Consider the following 26,599-nt stretch of genomic DNA (forward strand, 5'->3'; position numbering starts at 1 on the left):
GAACCTCTACAAGTTATGCAGCTTAGTTCAGTGTTTTACTAGGATTATGTAGCTTATACTTTGTTCTTAGTAATTGTAATAAGTTTATGAACTTTTAAGTTTTGCTCTGATTACCTGATTAATTTGTAGACGCCTGGTGTACTACTGTGATTGTAATGTACACGGTGGGTCTGTGCACGTGACTGGTGAGCTTCTGCTGAAGTCCAAGGCATGACAATATCGGGTGAAACAAAATTGTGAGTTCGATGTTCCGGTCGTGCTGAACGCGCTGGCTAGGGGTGGAAACGAGCCGAGCTCGAGCGAGCTTACCTCAGCTCAAGCTTGGCTTGAAATTAATTTCGAGTCTAAATTTAGGCTCATGCTTGGCTTGAAATTAATTCGAGCCGAGCTCGAGCGAGCCTAACTTCGAGTCGAGCGAGCTCAAGCCCTAAACGAGCTGCTTGAAATTCTTAACATCGTCCAATCTATAGTTTAATTTTTATAAAACATTATCTAAAATTTGATATAAAAAGTATCTAATAGTTTAACTTACAAAATGAATGCATGAAATACGATATTATAATACTAACAAAATTAGGGAAAGCGACTTTGCGAGGAAGTGAAAAAGAGAGAAAGACAGCAATTAGAGTAGGATTTTACTGGTTTGGTTTTGTGGGCCCAATAATCTAAATTCTATATACAAATAATCAAAATACATAATATATATTTTTTATATAATTGAAATACATATTATATATAATTATATATATATATATAGAGTTTGGCTACTATATATATTTTTATAAGTTTAAATCTTTTTATACTCATATGTTTTTGACCGTTAGATCTATCCTTTCGACCATTTATATCCGTTAAATCATACTATTCAACGAACCACCCACTCAATCTTAGGGGACCGCTATCATTCTAATCACACATTCAACAGCTGAAAATTTATAAGTATAAAAGGGTCTATACTTATAAGAGTATAGTAGCCCAAGCCTATATATATAGAATTAGGTTACTATACTATTAATAGTACAAACCGCTTGTTATTAGATTTTTGGTCCTTGGATGAAGGGATGTGCGGTCAGAATGATAGTAGCCCCCTAAGGTTGAATGGGTGGCTAGTTGAATAGTATGATCTAACGAATGAAAATGGCCAAAAGGACAGATCTAACAGCAGAAAACTCGATAGCACCAAATGCTTGGTACTATCGATAGTATAATAGCCGGACTCTATATATATAGGCAGATCTAACGGCAGAAAAGTCAATATTACAAAACGCTTAGTACTATGGATAATATAAATAGTATAGTAGCCGGACTATATAAATAGAGGAGAGGGAGAGTCCGACGACTATATTATTGATAGTACTAAATGCTTGGTGCTATCAAATTTTGTGCTGTTAGATCATATTGTTCAACTAACCACTTACTCAATCCTAGAGGATTACTATCATTCTAATCACACATTCCTTCATCTAAATGCCGAAAGCCTAATAGTAAGTGGTTGGTATTATTAATAGTATAGTAGACTATATATATTTCGAGCTTAATTCAAGCGAGCTGAGTAATACTCAAGCTCGGCTTGAAATTAATTTCGAGCCTAAATTTAGGCTCAAGCTTGTTTGAAATTAATTCAAGCCGAGCTCGAGCGAGCCGAATATCGAGCCGAACGCGAGTCGAACACGAGCTGGCTCGCTCATTTGCCAGCCCTAGCGCTGGCGCAGTCCGTTTGCAAATCTGATGGACGGATCACCTGATATTGTGCGAAGATCTAGAAGGGGTCGAAAGTTGGCAAAACGAAAAATCTGCAAAACACCCCATATTTTATGTACCGTTTTGCATGATTTCGAATGTCGAAGTGCGTACGAGCGAAATACACGTGCTACCAGGGTCTCGGCTGAAATTACTAGATCTCGGTGGACTTTTGAGCAAATATGCCACCTAGTATAAAGGATCTGACTAGGGTATTCATGGAAGAAAACCTTAGCCTAGCTCAGCTGACCCTTAGCCGTCATCAGCACATCCCCTTACCTTAGCCGCGCGCGCCTCGGCTACCTGCGCACGCTGCCGGCAGCCGCAGAGGCCGCTCCTCCATCTCATCCATTATCTTCTCCACCAAATCACCCTCCATCTCTGCTCGTGGACTAGCCAGGGTGATCCTCACCCTGGGCCACCCCCCTGGCAGCGGCCCTAATCTCTTGTGACTCCCTTCGTCGGTCGTTGTCGTCCCCGCGCGCCGTCGTCCCCCCCTGAGCTCCCCGTGGCCAAGTTGGGTCAGCTCAGGCTGAGCCCGAGTTAGCTCTTGGCCCGTGCGCTACCGCCGCCTTGAACCAGCCACGCCGCCCTCCCTCGACCTCCAGCGACTCCCTGAGTGTGTCGCCGCCATCCCCGCAGGTCGCCACCGCCGCCGCTAGCTCCCTGCGGCCGCCCCGAGCCAACTCGGGCCGAGGCCGAGCCAGCCTCCCTCCCGGGCACTGCCGCCGCCTAGGGCCGGTGCCCTCGTCGCTGGAGCCCTTGCCGGCTGGACTTGAGCCAAGTTGTCCCTTGAACCGTGCAGCTAGGGCATCACTGCTCACCGCCGCCTTCTGTCGACGGCCGACGCGCATCCCAACCTTTTCCTGTCGGTCGCACTCACCTACTGTCGGTGCGCCCGCCCGGCTGCTGTCGGCCGTGCCCTAGCTTCCCTTGGCCCGGTAAGCTTTATTAAGCTATTTTTTGCATTATCTCGGGTTCAGGTCGCTGTTCCGGCGATCCGAGGGCACCCCAACATTCCCGGAAGTGAGCATGATGATCCCTGACCAGTGCCGATCATTGTGTCCTTTGGGGTCAGCGGGGCCCCGGTTTGCAAAATAAGCGCTGTTTAGGTACTATGCGTGCAGTTCGCAGGTTTTGTGTCGCTCTCGCGCTCTCCACAGTGGACGGCCATGCTCCGAATTGTGAGCACGGCCTCCGACACGTCGAGACCTATCAGCGTGTGTCTCGGATAGGCTTGAAAGTCCTCAGTTTGCGCTGTTGGGCCGTAAAACCCCAAAAATCACATAAAATAATATGATTTTATGTAATCGCAGGGACTTAAATGCAATTATACGCTTCGTGGCTGCTGTACGCAGTGTGTGCGGGCTACGAGTGACCTTTGGACTGGTTGTCCAAGATCCGAGGCTTTTCGAAAATTGAATGTCGATTTCCAGTGCGTTTTTCGGTAAAATCCGCCGACGGAACGCGATTTCGGTTCTGAGTTCTTCCGACGGTGCCTCACTGTGATTTACGTTGTCGCTGAGCCTTATTGGCTGGTCACCTGCATCGTTTCAAGGGTTCGAAGATGACGGGTGAGCGACTGTGGGTTCCGGTGTCAAAATTGATACTTCCGGGAACCCGGATCGGAACGATTATCCGACGATAATCGTTTCGATGTGAGTATACGTGTTTGCTGCCAGGACACCTTAATTATAGTGTTGGGTGGCAGCGGTTGACTCGTGGCATGAGTCGGTGAGTTCCGGGGCACTTCGTGGGTCCCGACGGAGTCCCGGGGCGATTTTCGGGACTTTCGGCGAGTTACGGTAATCGGTTTTGGAAAACCGATCCCCGTGGGATTATTTGTGGGGTTGTGGATTTTAGTGTTCTTTGTTTGTGGGTTAGATACTAACCCGGTGGACCCTCCGTAGGTCCGGTTGATGATTTTCCACAGTCGGGATACATGCAAGTTATTCGTACAGGTGGGTACTTCAACCCGAAATCGGTACAGTGGTGTACGCTCAGTGACATTTCCTTCACTCTTTTCTTATTATTACCTTGCGTGTTATATGTTGAGTCTAGCACCTATACCATATCTCTTTATTGCTATACTTGGATAGTTTGCATACCCAGTATCATGGTTTAGAAGTAGAGCGGTTTTGTGATTATATCTGAGATCTGTGACCTGGTCGGTCAGTTCATTGCATTTGGTATTGTGACCTACTTGGTCAGCTCGACTACTTGGTGACCTATACGGTCGGTATACCCTGAGGAGTAGGATTGTCGGCTGGTTGCCGACAGTTGGCTATTGAGCATATCAGCATCGATCGACTCTGTTCGTACGCATTTCACGAACACCAGCAGTATGATCCACCGTAAGGGGGTGTTCTTTTTTGGAAAAGTGGTCGGGAGCGCTATCCCGTGAGCCCAAGAGCTTATGCTAGGGTTATATGCTTTTAGGCCCAAGAGCTTATGCTAGTGTCATATACCTTTCAGACCCAAGAGCTTATGTTAGGGCTATATGCTTTCAAACCAAAGAGCTTATGATAGGGTCATATATCTTTCTGACCCAAGGGCTTATGCTAGGGTCATTTACAGGTTAGAGTAGTAGTGGCACAGGCCTGAGATCTACGGACCGATATGGCAGATTTCTAATTGGGTACTTTTGGACTTATCATCCTGTTGATGCATGCATACAGTAGCGGTAGTGATTTATATGTATCTCATTCCTTTACTTATCATTGCTACTGTATTACTGTTATCTATACTTTTAGTTATCCTCCTTGACTGGTGAGTACCCCTCGCCCTCGTCGGCTTGCGGTACCCACTGGGAGGGGAGACATGTGTACATATTTTCACTCCCCACCCCCTTTCAGGTGACGTTGCGGATCCTAGTCGGGATGGTGCGTGAGGCGCGGATCTAGCGATCGGTTTAGAGCTTCCGACCCGGTGGATTTGGTTTAAATTCCTAACTCTACATTCTCAAAATAAATGACTTAGATATTATAGTTCAGTTGGTTTTCATTTATTTGGACAAATATGTTTTTGTGAAAGTAATAATGTGCTTATGGTTCCTTTATAAGATGAAAATGGTTTTCTACCTCTCGTGGTAGCGTGTTTCAAAAGAAAAGGTTTTCGTGTGGGAAACGATTTTAAAAAGGGTTTTCTGGTTTTCCTAATTCTTAGTATTTCAAAATAAGTTTTCAAATGAAAAATGTTTTAAGCTAATAGATATGGATTTATGATAAACTGTGATGAATGTGAATGATGTATGTGAATGGTGAATGTATGTGGATGTTCATACTGTGTGGTTGTATCTTGTACTTGTGCGACACCGTACAAATACAGGGAAGACTCTGTCCGTGTGAACAGTAGATTTCCTATATTTGTGGCGGATCTGACATTCTCTGGAGTCAAAGTTTTTTTTTTTAAAAAAAAAATTGGGCATTTCTGCATCGTTTTAAATCCAAAAAGTGATCCTGAGGCATGACAAATATATTATATTATTTTCGTGTAACATACTAAATTATACATAATTTAGTGTAAAAATCATGCAAAATGTGTATTAAAAATGCATATGTTGTACTATTTATACAGATATTGCACTACTTGGAAGAGTATGTTGTACTATTTGAGAGGATATTGCACTTTTTCATCTTATTAATTATACTTTATTCTTTTTATTTTATTTTAAATGAGGATTCTCGTTTAACGAGAAACCTATATGTAATTATGGTTTAACAGTTGTCATTTTCAAGAAATTTGATACTTTATTTAATATGCAANAATGAAATTTAATTTTCAAAAAGAAAGAGTGCAACACACATCTAAATGGTGCAATATCCTCTCATAATAGTGCAATGTTTACACAAATGGTATAAATATCTGTACAAATAGTATAAAATATACACCGTTTATAAATATATTATATTATTTTTATAGTATCTTGTAAAATATTATATTATTTTCACATACTATACTAAACTATATATAATTTAGTATAAAAATCATGCAAAATATGTATTAACAATGCATATTTGCACTACTTATATAGATATTGCACTATTTGGAAGAGCATGTTGCACTATTTGAGAGGATGTTGCACTTTTTTATCTTATTTATTATATTTTATTCTTTTTATTTTGTCTTGAATGAAAATTCTTGTTTCACGAGAAGGGTACATGTAATTATGGTTCAAAAGTTGTCATTTTCAAGAAATTTAAAACTTTATTTAATATGCAATAAAATTTAATTTTTTTTAAAAGAGAGTGCAACACACATTTAAATGGTGCAACATCCTATCATAATAGTGCAACGTTTGCATAAATGGTATAAATATCTGTATAAATATTGTAAAATATACATCGTTTATACATATATTCCCAACAACTAAGCAAAGACAATTTAAAGCTAATCACCAGATATGAGAATAAAGAACAGCAGAACAAAACCAAAGAGAAAAGTTTTTTAGTTTGAGATTGAAGAAAGCAGACAGTCGTGAAGCGAGAGAAGCCTACACAGATTCCGGTAAAAATTGGGGTGCAAATGGAAAAACAACTTAGCAATATAAATATTCAACAAATACATATATGTAGTATCTATATATTTACTTATGTGCACTCTCACATTTACAGAGAGCAGAGAAGAAAACGCAACAAAATTGATCTCTAGATAATTCAATGCGCAACCTCAGTGGCACATTTAATTTAAACCCTCATTAGATGTTTTCATCAAGCCAAACTGGTCCGCAGCAAAAGTATTAATTATGATGCCTTCAACACTTACATGAATAAAAATAAAAAAACATATTGATTCTCAGATGCTTAAAGTAATCAACAAAAGTTAGAAACTAAAAGCATTTGACACTATGAAGAAAAAATTATATCCACCGAAATCAGCCAAGGGCAAAAAAAATAGTTTAGGAAAATATAAACAGCAAAACACAATCATGGCCAAGAGTAAAAGAAAAAAAAAAAATACTAAAAGAAAGGTTGAACATAAAAAATAAATTAGTGTAAAACTCACAATACGAAACACAACTTCAGCCAAGAGTAGAAGAAAAGAACAAACACCAAGAGGAAAGTTGATCATAAAAAATAAGTGTGAAACTTCCAGCATGAATCAAAATTTAGTAGGAGGTTTACCATTAAATAAGTAAAAATTAATAAGTATAGAACATGAAATAATGCAAGGCTCAGTATGGATCAGAATTCAGCAGAAAATATCTGAAGGCTCCCAGAATCGCTTGAGGACTACACAATAGGCTGCAGGGATTGCCTACAAATAATTATAAAATAGGAAGTGATAAAAGGCTCAGTATGGATCATAATTCTGTAAAAATATCTATAAACTCTTAGAATCAGTTGAAAACCTACACATAGGCTGCAGGAATTGCTGAGGGGCCATTCATCCTACCATGCCATTAAGTTGAAATCCAGCAGAGAAGGTAATATTCGGGAATTGCTCATATTATCATCACTTGCCATCCAGGAGGCCATGCCATATACCACAAATTTAGCGAATAAGGTAATATTTGGGAATTACTATCCATATCATCATCGCCTCACACCAAGGAGTAGAAGGAGCAACACAACCACCAAAGAAAAGAGCAATTAAAAAATGGCAAAAAATAATCTACAAAAATATAGCAATTCATCTCCTCATCAGAAGAAGATGCTAAATAGAAACGCCGCAAAAAAACACTTCACCAAAATACACCATTGAAAAGAAGACAACAAGTAGTAACAAAATGCAAAATATAACACATTAATCCATTCCCTATCCAAAAGAAGATGCTAAGTAGTAAGGTAGTTAAAAAAATATATATATCACCAAAATACACCACTGAGAAGAAGATGATAAGGAATAAGGCAAGGAAAGAAGAAGAAAAATGAATCTACGACAGAGAGAGAAAAGAGATGGAGGGAGAAAGGGCTAGCAGTGTCGGAGGTGATCATGCATTTATTGTTCGTGGCGGAGGCATTAATTGCACAGATTTGGGGTGGCAAATCACGGCAGGGAGGTGAATGGATTTTCGGAGAGGTGCTGGTTGAGTACCGTATGGATCCGCGGCGGCATCAAATCCCTGAATCATCGGAGAGGGGAAGCAGCGGCCGCGCGGCGGAGAGTACGAATTAACCCTAGGCAAATAGATTGTAGGACGGGGAGTGGCGAGAGAGAGAGAGAGAGAGAGAGAGAGAGAGAGAGAGAGAGAGGGGGGGGGGGGGAGGAGAAGGAGGAAGAATGTTNTTTTTTTTTTTTTTTTTTTTTTTTTTTCCTGCCCGCTCCTCCTACACGGTGTCTACGTGGCGTAGGTCAGCGTATAGATTTGAAAAATAAAACTATTGCAGTATTAATTTGTAAATACAAATTCCCGGAGGACTACATGGCTAAAAGTCCTCCTGCATATGGATGGGGTTTCGGCAGTTGGCAGTGTACCACTAGCAACCAGCCGACGGCCGACCACTAGCCGGGCTGTCTGAGCTCGCCGATGGAAGCGCGCGGGCTTCTCCTACTCCGAGCCTTCTCCTCCCTCCCGCTCCGCCTTCCTTGCCGTCGCAACCCCGTATCCCCCCCATCTTCCCCGCTCTTTAAACCCTTTTCCTCCTCTTCTTCCTCTCCTCGCTCGGCTTCTTCTCAGGTGATTTCTCTCCCTCCCTCCCTCCCTCCCTCCCTCCCTCTCTATCTCTCTCTCTCCTCTTCTATATCTATCTAATACTTTTATGGGGTGCGGTTAAAAGAGGACCTACAGAGGTCCGAAGCCGCGGCGGGATTTGGTGCGGGAATGGGTTTCCAGAAACGACGCGCTCGTGCGGAGCTCGCCCATCTTCGTCGGCGGCGTTGCCTTGCTCGCCGTTCTTCTTAACCGCGCCTTCTCCGGAATCGCTCCCGTTGCTGATGCTTCAAGGTTGATCTGATCGCTGCTGGATTCAATTCGCCGCATTCTTCTTCAGTCTTCACAATTGTGAATTGCCCTGCTTGAACTTAGATATAAAGATTTTTGTACGTAATTGACTTTTTGAAATGTGTTGACATCCCTTATTTGATTGTACGAAAAAAAATTCACCTTGTTCCGATAAAATGAGTTGAAGGCAATCACAGCTTTTTGAGTAAATTAAAGAGATATACTAAGTAAGATGTTCATGCATCCAAATAGAGGCTTTTTTTAATTGTATTTTTTCAGCGAATGACCCGTACAAATTTATATTTGCATAAATGATCCTCTCCTTGTAACGTAAGTGCCATGCTTGACAGGCATGTTGCACATAATAACTCATTTACCTGTTCTCTTTGATGTAGTCTGCGTGCTGCTAAGGCAAAGACAACACGATGATCTGCGCATTGCTAATGTGGTAATTCATTTACTGTGTTTAAACACGGTGAATAAATTAGTGTGTTCAACTTGAAATTCCAACATGGTGCTCGTGTGGCAAGAAGAGGGTCATTCCTGCAAATATAGATTTGTTGGCACTATTTGCAAAAAGGAAATTTAAGAGGGGCTGTTGTATATTATGGTATCTGATTTTGAAAAGGATATTACCTAGAAAAATCAATCTTATTTTAGGAAAGAGGACGTGGATACTTCTAACACCGCCACTCCAAGTGTATGGTGGGGATCAATTAATGCCATTAAATGAAGGATGTGGGAATTCAAGCTAGGACCTCTTGAAACTGAAAGGGTTTAGGATTGACTTTGATATTCTTTGATTTTCTATTACTCAAAAGATCAATCACATATTGAACGTAGGAATGCACTTGGCAAAAAGATACACATTTAGCCGGTTATAAATAGACATCATTTCTTTTATCTTGTAAAAATAAAATGCGTGATTGCCTGTAGGAGGAATGCATTGTGCCACCTAACCCTTTTATTTGAGCAACTGAGAAGGCTATCAAAAATAGCTAAGCATAGATATTGGTTTCATCCATTTTCCACTGAAGTAATTTGCTTGCAGTATATTTTACCTTCGCAACTAAAGAATAAAGAAACAGTTTGTTTCCGTTGCTATGAACTGTTGATCAATCACATAGGGCTGCACGAAAGTATTTCTTTTGTTAAGATAAATCATGCTTTATGGTTATTATTTCTATTTCTTTGGACATTTATTCTCAATTGTGCAACATATGGTTGGTGTTATGTATTTATGTTCAAGATATATTCAAGAACTTTACCTGTGATTTAGTGGTAGAAGCACAGGTTGTTATGACATGTTTCACTTGGTTCTTGTACTCGCCTTTGTTGTTAACAAGTTACTCTTTACTTCTTTATAAAAATCTCAGCTGGAAGTCACTTACAGAGGATGCATTATGTATTAGTCACCGTAACTGCTGATTCACTGATGATTTAGGATACAGAGCATGTTATCAGTATTCTAACTTCTTCTGGAATTCTTGTTATAGTGGAAGGGGACTCGTTTTCTTAATTTTATCAAATCCTTTACATTTTTGTGCAATAAGGTTCTACTAACTTCATGACTTTTTGTTTTCTGCAAAGTTCACAGTCAAGAGCGGACATACTAACTCTTGCTTTGGCTGTAACCGACATTCTCACTGGTCTTGTATGGTTGTCCATTCGACCAAAAGTTGTTTCTCCAGTGAGTGATTATGCACTTACATTAACTTTATTTTTCCCTCTTTTGTTCAATATCGATGCTTGTTGCTATAACTTATTTCTCTCAGTTTTCTTTACTTTCTTTTAAATCTGTTTGTGGTGTTGATTCAGGTTGTTCCTCAAGGTGTTGAATGTGAACGGATAAAATCTGGTATTGCCAATCGCGCAGTTCTTGAGTTGCTGTGGTATAATATATTTTTATCATAACAGTGTGTGCTTAGCTTTATTCTTCTGGTTGATACCTATTTCTGATTGAGGAATTTGAGCTATTTTCCATTTCTTGAATGCATCAGCTGAAATTTGTTTTACGAAAAGCAATATCCTTTTGAATTATCTATGATTAGCTAAAAAGCTTTCAAGAAAGCTGAACTGCTGAAACTTCGGATTTATTCAGGTTGAAACTATGTTATTATAACCTTGTCCCAGCTGATTTATGTTTGCTGTGTTAGTTCTTATCACCATATAACATTTCGTTTTAAAATGCTATTCATAGAAACGCATGAAGCACCAGTGCACTCAATGCGAAAGTTTATTTTCACCGATGTGTCTGTGAGAGCATTATCCTTGTTTGAAGCTAGCTACCAAATGCAGTCTCATCCTTGTGCTCAGACCTAGGATCACTTGTGAAGGGATAGAAGACTTGCATTATGACTTAATGGCGTGCCCTGTTGGCTCTAGTTGGTGTGAGGATGAAAATAAACTGAACTGGTATCAATTCTGTTGATTTAATAGCTAAAACTGAACCCAACATAGTGAAGAAACTAACAAAATCAAACCAGTTTGACCAATTTGGTTTCAATTTAATTTTACCAATTTATATAAATGCTTGTCCATTAAACAAATCAATCCAGTAAGGATCAATGTTGAATTGTTGATCTGCATGAGAATAGAAGATTAATCTTTCTTTTGCACATAAAGTAATTAGTTAGTTATGTATTGACAGATAAGAAGAGGAAAGGTTTCATGAAAAACTAATTTCACATATAGTTTATTAATGACCCTCTCTAGCATGTGCATTTATATGTTGACAGATAAGAAGAGGAAATGTTTCATGAAAAACTAATTTCACATATAGCTTATTAATGACCCTCCCTAGCATGTGCATTTGCTTGCTTGGCTCTGTGCTAGCAGCACGCCAGTGTTTTGCAAGTTTCAGAACTGCTAGTGGTAGGAGTCATGCCGATTGCTTTGATGGAAACGGAAAAGATTACAAGGCCCCACTCAGAATTGATAGATATATAACAGACATTGCGGTTTTGCTCGACTGATTGATGACAAATAATTAGGAGGGAAATAATGAGTTGTAAATGTACTGAAGAGGATTCTTCTAAGGTGTCAATTGATTGTATTATATTACGTGGATTGGTGTATAAGATAGAAAACTGTAATATATTGCATCTTCCAATATACGGCAACAAATAGTTTTTAGGGTGCGTTTGGTTTGCACTCTGAAAGATTACTTGGAGTAAACTGATATCCGAGAATCTTATTCCTATTCATCCTATTACTAGGAATATAGTATTTCGATGTTTGGTTCGTACGGTCATATTATTTAGTCAATGTTATTTAAGATTATGAAAAATATATAATTAATTAATTTATTTTTTTAATTAATTTTAAATAATACTATAAAAAAGTTTCAACGTCTTTTTAGAAAAAAGAGAGAGAGAATATAGATTAGAAAGAGAGAGCATAATTAAAGAAATAGGAAGAGAAATAGAGTTGAGATTAGAGAGAATGAGAGGGTTGAGATTTTAGAAAAAGAGAGGGAGAAATAGCTTAGTTTAGAGAGAGAAAAGGAGTTGAAGTTTAGAGAGAAAAAGATAAGTTTAGAGAGAGATATGAGGTTAGAGTGTAAAGAAAAATAATACCAACTAGCCGGTGGGTAGGAAGAAAGAAAGAGATTAGACATATTATAATTACCCCAATCCATTAATATAAGGATACCCACCCTTCCTCAAAGGAATGAGATTAATATTTTGGAATGCATTTCATTCCCAAGTAAATTCAATATTACTAACTAGATTACTAAGTGCGTTTAGTCAAACACCGTTATATTTTTTTATTCCTATTGGATTATTAGGAATCTTAAAAAGAAAGCGCGAACCAAACGCACCCTTAAGGATATCAAAGTTGTATCATTCTCTAACTTTATAGATATTTAGTAAGCAAGTGCTGAACATGTAAGATAATATATAATTATAAAGCGTGATGTATAAATTTGACGGTGCCTTTAAAGTTTATTAATTTAGCTATCTTTTGGTTCGGGGTTAAGAAAAAACTAGTTATTTCAGGGATAGGGTTAAGTTCAGGGTTAAGGTGGGGTTAGAGTATTTTTTGTGTTTGGTTGGGGGTTGGAGTTAGTCCAGGATTAAGAAAAATAGTGTTTGGTTGGAGTAGATGGGATAAGAAGGATAGTGGGTAAAATAGTGTTTTGTTTGGTTGAAGTAGTGTGGTGGGGTGGGGTTAGCTAACATCGGGGTTAAGGGGTTATTCCATCCCTTAACCCCGAACCAAACGGGGGCTTAGGGTTGGTAGTTGGTTGTACAACATTGTAAATAACTTAATGCTTGACATGGTATAGATTGTGGAGTCCTTGGATTGATGACTGCTTGGAATTCATGTAACGAGTCCTTTTTATACATTTCAGAGTAGATTTAAAAATTTATATTTGTACGCCATTGAGAAGCTTGTTGATCCATCAGAAATATATGTCGACTAAGTTTTCTTTAACTTTATCATTACTAGGGCATGGAAATCTCTTTCAACAGCGACATGTTGTAAATCTTTTGTTGTCGTGCATGGAGGTGACTGCCTTCTTCAAATTGGCTTTGCAGCGGAGTCACTTAACAAAGATGGGGATGCAATGATTGTGGATGTGCATAAATTGATCGAAGGATCACTCTATAAAAGTGTCATGAAATCTGGAAAGCGTACGTGTCCTAGCTTATTTTTAAGATATAATATCACTCATTTTCACAACATCTAGTTCAGTCTTTTCATCATCTCTTTTCCCAGAAAGTTACTTGGCGAATCTTTCCCTCTATCCTGGAAGATCTGAGCTTCCCTTCTTACCTACTAATACGCAGGTGCCAATTTATGTACTTTTTCATAAGCTGTTTGTTTGTTTATCTTGTTTTTGCTTTGCTCTTTTCAATTGCGTGTGTAATTACTTTTCTAAGTTAATATGGTAGTGAAACCTAGCTAAAGGCAAATGTGTCATACAGTAATTTCAAAATCATTTGGATGCTAATAATTTGCAGCTGATGCTATGGACATTACTATTCGTGATCTACATTGATAACTTCGATTTATATTGTTTGAACTGTGTATTACTATATATTATTTTCACGCCCCGCCGTCCCTTCCCCAAATAGTTGGAAGAAGCCTTGCAGGGGCGCGTGTGCTAGACCCGCTGAACGGACAGACTTTTCGCCCAAGGTGTCACAATCAGTACAATTTATAACATTCCAAACAGGAATAGAATTCATTCACATATTGTATAAGGAAAGTATCATAAATATCAGACAACTATGCTATTACAAGCATTCCTTACATTCAAATTCTATATTACATTTTCTTTCCAAATACAATCAAATTTTTATTACAATTTCTCTCTTTTCTATACTCTTAAGCTACACTGTTCGAGGATACATCTATCTTCGTCACAATGGCAGGATGCTAACTATCAAGTTAGGTCCTTTCTTCATGCCGCCGCGCCGCTCACGTGTGGACCTGTAAAACACGGGGGTGAAAACTATAGATATAATTTCCAGTGAGTACGGCCACCGAAGGGAAAAGCTCGACCCACCAGGTCCAAAAGAGACAACATAAGCATAACAAATAGAGTGAGATAATATCAACTAAACATATGAATCTCTACAGTATGCATAAAGAAGTACGATGCTTATGCCTCACTATATATATGCGATAATGAAATCCATCATATGGTGTAACTAGATTTTACTCACTATTTCTTTATCCAATCTTTCAATACTCTACTTTAGAGAATTCCCACTATACATAGCAATTTTACTCACTATTTCTTTATCCAATCTTTCAATACTCTAGAGAATTCCCCCTATACATAGCAACTAAATCCACACACCCTACACGAAGTAGAATGGGGTCATGTCTCAAATTTTGACTATGCATCAATTCGGTTCATGTTATTCGAATGTAACCATTTACCCAATCTCACGGGGACCCACATGGAGTCTGGTCCCCGCCTGCGCCATGACTCATGGGTCGTGTCCACCATCCATCACCCCTTTGGGTCGTGCTATGCATCCATCACCCGAGGTCGTGCATCGCATCCATCACCCAATTGGCTCTCAAAAAGCAAAGTGGGTGCACCCGCATGGTATTAGTATACCTCCGGAGGACCAAGCCCTAGGGGAGCGACCCCTACGAGCAACTGCTAATTGAGCTCATTTGGCCCTTGCAAGCTGTAATCATGTGCACAATGCTTAACAAGGCACCTAATACCACATGACACCAATGTCATAGAGCGACTCAATTGACATATTTAAGATTTTCAACCTATATGGCACTAGGTTCTACAATCATGTTCTCGAGCTACATTTGCCTTAAGGTTCATCTCACCTTAATCACATCACTGAGGGTTTCTGTGTTTTACGCTACTTGTCAACCTTTCTAGGTTCTAATGTCACACAAATTCGAGTGGTTGTCCTACCACTATGTTATCCAACCTATATTCATACAACTAGTTCACTCTACTAGTTCATTGCATCTCTAGGATTCATATGGCACTATACTCATGCATCCTAAGTTTTTAGAGTTCTCAACAATAGTTGTCTACTTCTAATTTAGGAAACATGCAAATTACAATGTCAATACATATACTTGAACCCTAACATGCATAATTATACATATATATGCATACATGTTTTTCAAAGTCCATTCACTAGTTTGTTCTACTAATTCTCTTGCATTTCTGGGGTTCTCAATGTTCAAATGGTCTATACTTATACATGCTAAGTTGGTAACTTGCATCAATGATTATCTATTACATAGATCAGGTAGCATGCAATTTATATGGCAATAAATATACTTGAACCCTAACATGCATAATTACATTATATATGTAGGTCCACACATCTAATTAATCTTTATAATGGTAGTCCCTCCTTTAGAATCATATGCTTTATAATTGCACAATTACTAATTGAACTACCAATCAACATGCATCAATTATTTATATAAAATACTCTCTAGACATGAGAGGTGACGAAGTCACTTCGATGCAACACAACCCACATTGAAACGCTCCCAATTGCTCGTCGACACTTGCAATTGGGCTTCCAACGACGATTCGCCATCCTTGAAGCCTAACAAACCCAAATCTTCATGAATTGACTCGTTTCCTCCAATTGATCACAATGCCGCGACACTTCCAAATTAAAGTTGTTGGGTGTGTTCTTCTAACCTTCAATTAGAGTATTAGAGGATCAATGTAGTTCAAAACCTCATAGGGACAAAAGCTCCAATTTCAGTCCTAGGTTTTTAGATCCTCAAGAGAGTCTCATTATTCTTGATAATCCCTTAATTAAACTAGTTTAGGATTATTTAGAGATCCTAAATACATCAATTTTAAAGGATTTAACCCAAACCCTAACTCAAATCACAAAACTCACCATGACTCCCAAGTCCACCAAGCTTCTACACTTGTTCTTGAGCTTGATCTTCTCCTCCAAGCTTCTTCCAAGCTTAATCTCCTCCAATTTCTTCTCTTTGGTGGAGAGATTACAAGAGAGGGAGAGGGAGATGTGAGCTAGAGAGAAAGAGAGAAGGCTCTCCTCTCTTCTTTTGTGCTGGGCAAAACAAAAGGGATAGAGGCCATGGGGTATACATATAGGCCCTCCTAACAATTGCAACTTACAGTTTAGTCCAATTTTGATTTGATACTTTTAATCGGAGCCCTTTTGAATATTCGTTTGCGCTCAAATTTGACAGTCAGGCTTAATTAAAGTCAATCAAAAATAATTTATCTTAACTTTTCAATTTTGAACAATTTTTGGTCATCAAAAGGTCTACCGACTAAAATCTTTATCAGATTGCTGCTAGGCTCCGTTTTCATTGCCCGGGTATCCAAATAACGCGAAACTTTACTCAGAAAAATAGTTTCGACAAAATTCTCAATTTTTTGACACTGCGAATTTTTCAACTGAAATATAACCTCCGTTCCTTACAAAAGAATTTAAATCTCCTATTTTCATTCCAATTTCACCATAAATCATTTCTAAATTATCTTTTATTTTTCTAACCAATAAAAATAGTATCTCACACTATTTTTATTTACACTTGCTTTTATATTAAAAATTCGGTGTAGTACAATTATAATGTTTGAATATCCTTTTCATGAATGTGGCATAGATAGTCGGTGCCAAGCCAACTGACAAGCATTCTAAATATAGTGTAGAATAAATGAAATTCTAGTCCCTTAGATCTTGTTCTTGAGAGTTTAAAAACACTAAAGGGCCTATAATTTAGCTAATAAGAGTTATTTTGAACTATTGATCAAACAAACTTCTTACACCTAACATGAAAATTGTCAATTTTGGACAATTTGATCATAGGTCAACGAGCTTTGAGAAAGTTTTTAATTTTCTCATTTCAAAGCACCTTTTAAGATTATTCCTTGTAAGAATGAGCTAGTGGCAAAACTTTCTTTCACCACTAACAATGACATCCTTGGCTTTTCAAAGCATTTAAATTTGAGCCTTTCTGATGATGAACTATGCCTTGTTTGGTTTAGGGATGTCAATGGATACGGATACCCGAAATTTTACCTGACCCCGAACTTGAATGGATGGGTTTACTCGATGCTAAATGGATATGGGTGTAAAAAATGAAAACCCAACGAATTTAGGTTTGGATATGGATTTTATTTGTACCCGATCAGAACCCAACCTGAACCTGTATAGATTTTACAGTATATTATATAAGTGAATGTTTGTTGTTCTGTTTTGAATTTGTATTTTGGAAATTTAGATTGTAATATAATATGTTTTGAAATATGGTAAAGAGAAATAATTGTCTTGGGTTTTGGTTTCGGGTTTTTGGTTTTTGGTTTGGTTTGGTTTTGGATAAGGATTTTCAAAACTCAATTGGATTTGGATTTGGTTTCCAGTTTCGGTTTGGTTGTTGGGTTCGAGTTTTTGAAAACCCGCCCTGGAACCAACCCATTGACATCCCTAGTTTGGTTGGACTTTCTGGAATTGCTGCTCTGCTTGACAAGCAGCTATCAAGCTTTTTGCAACCTTTAAGTGTAGAGTTTTGGGCTTGACAGGAAGCTGAATTGTGCTCGTGGAGCTTGATAAGTATATTCTTCAACTTGGAAGCTTTTCGTTCTGGCTTGAAGTAAACTCTATTTCAGTAACATTTCTGCATATATTCTAGTCAAGCCTAAGAGGTCCTAGTGTTCATTGGCAGGATATGCCCTTGTTTTCATCTTCTTTGATGGTGTCTCTAGTCATCGACTCCTTGGTTTATGTATGTAGTCATGTACTGATTCGTTAAAAGGACCATGCAAGATTTTCTCCTATACTTAAATTACTGCAAGTTATGCACTATCTAAATAATCTGTGTTCTACTGCATGCTTTGCAATTTACGGTACTTGATCACTTCTTTATTGAGGGTAATGACATTTAATTTAGGCTACAATATAGAAAACCTCTCTATAAATATCCGTTTTTGTACTTTATGCCGTCTTTTAAAAATCTCTATTTTGCCACCTTACAATCTATAGTTGTAGCAGTTGTCACTATTTTGTGCATAAATTGTGTGTTACAATTTGGTAATTACTAATATAGTAAATTTAATTAGTAAATAGTCGGAAATCTGTTTCACAAAGTTATCTAACTTGATTTGATAGAGAATATAAGATTCCTATACATTCTCACTGTTTTAAGGATATTAGAGGTACTTTACTAAATTTCTCAGTTGTACCATATAATTTATGCAAAAAATAATGACAAAATTGTATAAGTGTTGAATTAAGTGCTACAATCCTAAACTTTAATGGGACAAAATGAGGTTTTTAAAAGACAATGTATTAAAGTTGAAAAGCGAATATTTATAGGGGGTTCTCTGTATTTTAGATTTTAATTACTGGTGTGGGACTTTAGTGTAAATTTACTTATGTTGATTGTGACAAGGAAGAAACAATATCAAATCCTTTGAAGAGTATTTTAACTAAGCGACGGAAATGTATATATATAGAATGCAGGGTTAAATTCATCTAGGGCTTTTGCTTATATACCCATGACTAGTATTCAAAATTTTCATATTTATCCTTCTATTCCCAAAATACCCTTCAAAACACTAAATCCTATTAGTAAACTCTTGGGTTTTAGGGATATTTGAAGGAATTTTTGGAAATCAATAAAGGCATTTTGGTCAACTAGGGGTAATATAAGATATTTTGAAAATTTGAAGGGTGTATTAGATATTATCCCACTTCATAAGAAGCCATTAACTTTTTTTCCTTGTCAATGTCCCATTGTTTTACTTTGGTGGTAATTAATCCACTTTCTAACTTTGTGCAGTAAATAATTTGAATGACATTCTTTATAGATGTTTGAAGTAGAGATAAACAGTAATCATCATACAGATGTGTTATGCAACAACAGAATATGCTTTTATTGGTAAAATATTTGATCACGACAGTTCAAATAACTTGAAACAACAATATGGCAGCAGTTTCTTGAATAAGCTACTAGGAAATTTACATGTAATCATTGTGCAATACTATGGCAACTGTATAATTTTATTCCAGAGCAAACTAATAGGAAAATAGACATGTAATCATACTAGCAACTTTATGGTAATAACGAACCCTAAAAGATTATACCATAGTTTCCTCATTTGTTGAAGCATGTTGTCCTTTGCGCTGTGTGATGAATGCTCCTGTGTGATGAATGTTCAAAAGAAGTCTAATTGGTGAATTGACAGCTTTTTCCTTTTCTTTTTCTTTTTTCCCCCTACCACTTTGTTAAGCTGATGAGCAGTGCGGCTTTCTAGGCTCTTATCTTACAACCTCTTGGGGATACAGGAATTGCGATTGTTGGTGGTGACACTATTAGGGGCTTCACCAATTTTGATCAGGTCTGTTTATTCATGTGACAATTACCTTTTCAAATAAAATGCTTGAGCTTAACGCGATTATCTTGTTTCTGATTAGCTGTATTTAGCACCCTGATTTGTGACTGATTTTCTTTCTAAAATCTGAATTCATTTATTTGGCTCTAAAAATTCTCCATTAATAGTGTTCAATCCTGGTGTATTATGTCCTTATTGGATCTTTTACATGCATCTCCAATTGTGAGCGTAAGTTCGAGGATCTTCCATTAAGAAAAGCTGTTGAATTTCATAGATATGCTTAGAAGAGTTAATATAATGTGAAAGCGAAACCAATTGAGATGTCTATAAAAATTAACAAAATTTATGACGTCGAAAGCAAAAATCAACAATCAACCCAAAGAGGAGACAGAAAGTCAAGAACTACAGATTTCCATTAAAGATTGCTATAATCTAAATATGGCGGCACCAAAGTGAGGGGTTTCTTTTAACTTTTTTTTTTTTTTTTTTTTTTTAAGTTTTAATTTTTATTTTGAGAACCTGGAGAAAACCCCAAATGAGGTTTTTGGTAATTTTAGGAGACTATTTAAACTTGTGATTATTGATATATTTATCTTAGATAGAGATGTAGAAAAAATGAATGTGTTTGATTTGATACTAATCAATACGTAGATCTGAGTAATGTGATCGGGATCGATTGTTGTTTCTCATAGGAAATGAGATTCCATGACAACTCCGTGTACATATCATTGTACCGTGCTTGTCAGGTAAGTGTAGTATAATATTTTTTACGTATATGGGGGTTAGCAGTTTCATTTTTTATAGGAATTCAAAAACCCCCCCTGTGGTTTCATGCATTCTCACTTTCATACCCTGTGGTTTAAAACGTATCAATTTGCCCCCCTGTGGTTTCATTTTTCTCTTTTTGTTATCAATTGTATTATTTTTTTTTTCTTAAATCAGTGACAAAATTAAAATTAAAGGATACTAAAGTGAATATTCGATAAACATAGATGGTTATCTGAAGTTTTTTGTATATAATTTAACGAAATATTAACGAAAAAGCTTCTGAAAAGATAAAAACGAAACCACAGGGGGGCAAATTGATACGTTTTAAACCACAGGGTACTAAAGTGAGAATGCATGAAACCACAGGGGGAGTTTTTGAAGTTTTCCCTTTTTTATATGAGGCATCTTGATGTTGAATTGGAACTAGTGATTTGGGTATTTGAAGTATCTTTCATGTTTCTAAAATTGTATTCTAGTCACTTTGTGACCGTTCAATAGTACTACAATAAAAAAAAAGAAAATAGATAAAAGAAATCCAACCATGTGTTTCAAACTATTTATTGTCAACCATAAAGTGGAAATCAGGACATTTCAAACTATTTACTTAATGTCTCATTTTCTTGGAGTACAAAATACAAACGAAAAATTGATATTTGTTATCATCAATCAGTTTCTCGACTTTTTAGACTTTTTAGATATTACTGCATTACTTGTGTGCATGTATTTATTATGTTTTTGTCTTGATCACATGAGAACATACTACTACTAATTCTCTTCAATAATTTATTTGGTGAGAATTTATTTTCTTATTTGTTGTAGGCATGGATTAATCTAATGGCAGAGAAGCTGGATGCTACATTGGCAAGCACTTATTAGGAGCTTTCCACAGAAGTTTTTATGTTTGTTCATTTATGGTTCGTTCATTGTAAAGTTCATTCGAAATTGTGGTTGTTTGTACATGTCCACCCTAACGAGTCAATTTTGTAAACAACAAAATTTTATTTTATCGATATGTACCTTGTGTGCACTGCTGAAAAAAGGCTATATTTGGACACGCTGTAAAAACTTATTTTTTATGAATAGTCTATATTAAAAAGTTATTTTTAAAAATTTTAATTTATTTTATTGCTTACATTAAGGGCCGTTAGGTTTGATATAATTAGAAGTAGAGTATAGCTGGAGATGCATAAGTTATAATTATATGTATTTCTTTTGAATTGCGGTAGAAAATAGGCTCCACAATCTCGACAAATGCGGAAAAAGCATTGTTAGCGTATCGTGTGGAGTCCAGAATTTTGAAAATGCGGAGAGAGCTCCATTGTGATTCACAATTCATGTATATTAGTGTAGGTACCTGTGCAATGCGGCGGGTAGTTACTGTTAAAGTAAAAAAATTATAAATAATAAAATATCAATATAACTAAATATATCAAAAGGGTACAATATAGACAATTATATAGCAGTTGATGCAACAGGAAAAAAAAATATTTTAAGTAAATCCTAATTAGAGTATATAGAAATATACTAATATATACAATATAGATTGTTCATTCATTTAGTTTGCAAGGTATAATATAGTACAAACAATAATTGTGCAAGTAACATAGAGCATTCTATAGCATATAGCATTTCAAAATGTCATCTATTCATGCCAAATCGCTCAAACTGAACCAAAAAAATTCTAATTAACCTAAAAATGTTGCTAATTCTCACCAAATTACTCAAATCTATATAAAAAAATTGCTATATTTGAAAAAAAAATACTCACGGATGGGATAGGTGGCATGGAGATTGTAAAGGCCATATGTGTAGAGGAGGATCGGCGTAAGAACATTCAAATAAAATTAATCTTGTAATGATTAATATTGTGAGTCTAAATTTAAAATCTAATTATTTTACATATTAGGTAAATGTATTTTAAAATTTTATAAAAAAAGTAGCAAAATGAAAGAATGAAATGGTGGCCATGTACGAAAAGACAAAGACGTATTTAAAATTAGTCTAGTAATCAATTATGATTATAATTATTATTAATTGATGAAACATTAATATACAAATAATTGATGAAACATTAATAAATCATATACTATACGACCAAAAACGTATAGTTGAAAAGGAGAGGGGAGGGGAAGGGGTGGAGGAGAGGGGAGGGAAAGGGGTGAGGGAGAGAGTGTTATTACGAACAAAAAAAAAAAGAATTAATAGATAAAATGTTATAGTTAATAGATGAAATGTTATTATATAATTAATTGAAACATTAATGAATTATATACTATATCATATAGTTGGGGAGGAGAGTGGTTAATAGATTATTATATTATATTATATTATAATTATTATTATGAGGATGAAGGGTTTCTTACCACGTGGCAAGAAATATTGTGGTTTTATTTAGGTTAAAGATAGATATTCTTATTTATGATTATTGATGGGTAAAAGATGGCCAATTTGCATAAAAAATCCACTTATTTTGGGCTTTTGCAAAATCGGGCCACCTTTTCGTTTTTGCAGATTCGGTCCACTTTTTCAGCAAACTGACCAAAATACCCTTTTTACTTTTTCTCTTTCCTCTTTCTCTCTCCTCTTCGTTTCTCTCGTTCTTTTTTTTTCTCGCCGGCAGAGCGGAGGCGGAAACGGTCCATCTCGCCTCTTACCCTCATTCTCTAGCCCTCGCCCTGGCCCTTGCCCTCGTCCACGCACCCCCCACCTTCCTCGCCTCCAACCCCGCCAAGGCCGCGCTACGACTTTTTTTTTTTTTTTTTTTTTTCTTTTCTTTTCTTCTCGGACTCTTCTTCACCGTCTCCGACGACGATGCCTCTCTCGTCCTTCTCGTCCTTCCCCGCCCTTCTCATCTCTCTTTCCCTTTTCTCTGCGCCTTCGACGACGATGCATTTTCGCGTCCGGCGCCGACGTCCGGACACCGTGGAGGTCACTCGGCGCTACAGGCTCGAGCGGGGTCGCTTAGCCGGTTCTCGCGCACCGTGCGCTGTTGTGCAGAGAGGTGACAAAAAAAAATTATAGAAAAACAGAAAAAAAAAAAAATACAAGATAAAAAATTATATAAAAAGAAGGCATGTGACATCAATTGTATCGGTTTAATGCAAAAAAAATTATAAGTTGACCTATTTAAATGTAAATGAGCTTTGAGAATGAAAAACTACACCTTTTTAAACAAAAATTACACTTTTTGAGAAATATTTATTACTGTTTTCTTCTTATTACACTCTTTCAGATGTAACTGCATCCATTAGATGAATGTTACACTCTTTAAACAAAAGTTGCCAGTGTTTATTCTCTTGTTGCACCATTTCTCTCTCGTTACACTGTTTTTTCTTTAACTTACCCCTTTTAGAGATATTTATACTGTTTCTCCTCGGTGTGTGCACCATTTCTGTGTAATAAGAGGGAATAGTGCAAAAAGAGAGAGGAAAAAAATGCAAGAAGAGAAGAAAACTGCACTTGTTTTTCAATAGATATTAATATATGTTTTTCCTCTTGTGCCCCATTTCGTGTATAAACAGGAGAAAAAATAGTGCAACAAGGGAGAAACTGCACTGTTTAAGATATATATCTACTGTTTCTTCTCTTGTATGCCACCATTTCTGTGTAAACAATAGTGGAGATAAGAATAGTGCACAAGAGAAACAATGCCAATAAGAGGAGAACTGCACCCTGTCTAGAGATATTTATACTGTTTGCTCCTCTTGTTTGCACTGTTTCTTGCAGCCTTTCTGTGGTAATAAGAGGAGAAATAGTGCCCAACAATAGGTGAACGTGCACAAAAGACAGCAATTAATATCATTAATGATTAGCAGTTTAGTAAAAAATAGTATAATTTTTGTTCAAAGAGTATAATTTTATCTTTAAGCAGCAGTTACATATTAAATAGTGCAACTTATAATTTTTTTTTTTATTAACTGATTTATTGCATCTTCATCCTTCTTTTTATATAATTTTTATCTTTATTTTTTTTTCTGTTTTCTATAATTTTTTTGTCACATTCTCCTGCCAACGCTCGGCGTCGGTAGACGACGACTCGCTAAAGGATCCCGCTCCGAGGCGTGTGACGCCGCAGTGACCTCAGTAGTGCGAACGTCGCGCCGGCGAGTAAAATCGTCTCGGAGGCATCGCAAAATGAGGAGAGAGAGAGATGGAGAGGGCGAGAGGCGTCGTCGTCGGAGACGGTGGAGAAGAGTCGGAGAAGAAAAGAAAAGAAAAAAGCAAAAAAAAAAAAGTTGCGGCGCGGCCTTAACGGGGTCGGAGGCGAGGAAGGTGGGGGGTGTATGGACGAGGGCAAGGGCGAGGGCGAGAGCATGAGGGTGAGAGGCGAGACGGACCGTTTCTGCCTCCGCTCCGCCTCCGCTCTACCGGCGAGAAAAAAAAAAGAACGAGAGAAACGAAGAAGAGAGAGAAAGAGGAAAGAGAAAAAGTAATAAGGGTATTTTGGTCAGTTTGCTGAAAAAGCGGATTGAATATGCAAAAATGAAAAAGGTGGCCCGATTTTGCAAACGCCCAAAATAAGTGGATTTTTTATGCAAATTGGCCGTAAAAGATTGACAAATTATGTAATTAACCCTTACATTTAGAATAATTACAAATACTTATACTTTATTTATTTTAAATCTCCATTCGTTTCCTTCCCCCGCCCATTCGCCACCTCCCCAGCCTCCGCACCAAAACATAAGCGCAAGAACTTGTTCACCCGTCGTCCACCACACTCGACGTTCCTCCCCGATGGACCTCATCAGCGAGCTCCCTGACGAGCTCCTCAGCAGAATCATCTCCCTCCTCCCCCTGAAGGACATGCTCCGCTCCTCCCTCCTTTCCCGCCGCTGGCGCCACGTCTGGACCACCGCCCGCGCCTTCGACTTCGGCGGAGCCGCCGTCTTGAATACGGACGTCTTCATCTCCAGAATCGACCGCTGCCTGGAGCATCTCTCCGCCTCCCCCTACTGCATGACGATCCCCTATATCTTCTTCCCCGGCATCCAAGACTCCGAAGCCGCCGACCGCTGGATCCGCTTCGCCGCTGCCCACAACGTCGCCCGCCTTGAATTCGGTTTCGGGGTCGGCGACCGCACCCCCCTCCCCCTCTCCCTCTTCGAATTATGCCGCGGGCTCACCTCCCTCGACATCTCCGACGACGCCGATCCCCTCCCCGCCTCAGCCTTCCGCTCCTGCCCCCTCCTCTCCACCCTCAGCCTCGCCGACTGCACCGTCTCCCACGAACCCCCTTCCGCCGGCCCTCCCGCCTTCCCCTCCCTCCGCGCCCTCAAACTCGACAATGTCGGCGTCGCCGATTCCATGTCGCTGCTCAACTCATGCCCCGTCATAGCGGAGCTCACCATCAAGGACCCTCCGGAAGTTTTCACTTTCCTCGGCCCCCGCCACACCATCTCCACCCTCCGGATCTTCTGTCGGAGCGTCCTCCATCTCTCCCTTCCCTTCCCCTCTGTCCGCACGCTCGTCCTCTTCGATGTCCAAGTCGCCAGCCCTCCGGCACTCCTCCAGTCATTACAGGGGCTCGAGTTCCTGTCCCTTGAAAGAGTCGAGATCGAGCCCGGAGCAGACTCGGGAATCCAGGTTTGGGCGCCGAGGATGAGGCGCCTCATGGTGCAGGATTCCGAGAAGCTCGGTACCGTCGTCGTCGCCAACACTCCCCGGCTCTGCCGCCTCTTCTACTGGGGCGACTTCCGCTATCTAAGAGTGTTCGAACGCGCAGCCCCAAAGCTGGAGGAGGCCTTTCTGCATTCCACGGTCGACGATCCTTTCGGCGGAAATTACCACCTGTGGAAGAACTTGATGCAGCCGCTCTCCCACGTTAGGCTTTTGTCTGTCAACTGGTGGTTCATTTGTGAGGTATGGTTTCGATAATTTATAGCAATCTTTCAGTTTATTGTTGGCTGAAATTCTCTCTTCCAAGAATTACTCGATTAGTTGCCCTTCTTTGGGTTGAGATCTTGTTGTTGTTCTCTTGGTTTTCGTTTGCTGTATTTCGTGTAGAGAAGCTGCAAATTCATGTACCTTGCTGCACTTTTGCTGTTTGTAGATTGTAATATTATAATTTCTCCTGCTAAGCCTTCTTGATATGTGAATTTATGATGATTGTAAGTATAGTCATCGGAGTTTGTTGTGAACTTTGATCACACTCTTAGAAGCTATTCTTTTTGCCTGTGTATATAACACACTAGCAATGAAATCGAGCAACTCAGGTGGAAAGCATGTAAGAAGCTTATCGAGAAGTGGTGACAATATCCTAGATCCTGAACTCGGTAACATTAAAAGGTTCTGTGGGTTGGGGAGCTTTGCTGGTTCTAAATAAAAAACAAAGTATCAGCAGAGCCCCTTGAAACCTCCTGGCCTGAGTTGTTTTTAAA

At 38.4% G+C, this 26,599-nt stretch overlaps 2 protein-coding genes across 5 annotated transcripts; both read left to right on the plus strand.

Annotated features, from left to right (window-relative positions):
- LOC109706456 (protein COFACTOR ASSEMBLY OF COMPLEX C SUBUNIT B CCB4, chloroplastic) lies at positions 8,091 to 21,298 on the plus strand. Of its 4 annotated transcripts, none has more exons than XM_020227272.1 (8): positions 8,091 to 8,359; positions 8,460 to 8,626; positions 10,214 to 10,313; positions 10,442 to 10,481; positions 13,168 to 13,263; positions 13,349 to 13,419; positions 19,377 to 19,460; positions 21,042 to 21,298. In XM_020227272.1, the coding sequence occupies exons 1-8, from the start codon at positions 8,210 to 8,212 to the stop codon at positions 21,096 to 21,098; spliced, it is 765 nt and encodes a 254-aa protein (XP_020082861.1). In that variant the 5' UTR covers positions 8,091 to 8,209; the 3' UTR covers positions 21,099 to 21,298. The 4 variants fall into 4 exon arrangements, 3 of the variants coding, with proteins under 3 accessions (XP_020082861.1, XP_020082860.1, XP_020082859.1); XM_020227271.1 differs by having other exon boundaries at positions 8,092 to 8,359; positions 10,442 to 10,515; positions 13,079 to 13,263; positions 19,408 to 19,460; XR_002215203.1 differs by having other exon boundaries at positions 8,094 to 8,359; positions 10,442 to 10,515; positions 13,079 to 13,263; positions 19,353 to 19,460; positions 21,042 to 21,107.
- Positions 24,903 to 26,309, plus strand: LOC109723354 (F-box/LRR-repeat protein 25-like). The gene is made up of 2 exons (XM_020251694.1): positions 24,903 to 26,081; positions 26,226 to 26,309. The coding sequence occupies exons 1-2, from the start codon at positions 24,957 to 24,959 to the stop codon at positions 26,307 to 26,309; spliced, it is 1,209 nt and encodes a 402-aa protein (XP_020107283.1). The 5' UTR covers positions 24,903 to 24,956.

Source organism: Ananas comosus, linkage group 2, assembly GCF_001540865.1.
Source record: "Ananas comosus cultivar F153 linkage group 2, ASM154086v1, whole genome shotgun sequence".
Lineage (NCBI taxonomy): Eukaryota > Viridiplantae > Streptophyta > Magnoliopsida > Poales > Bromeliaceae > Ananas > Ananas comosus.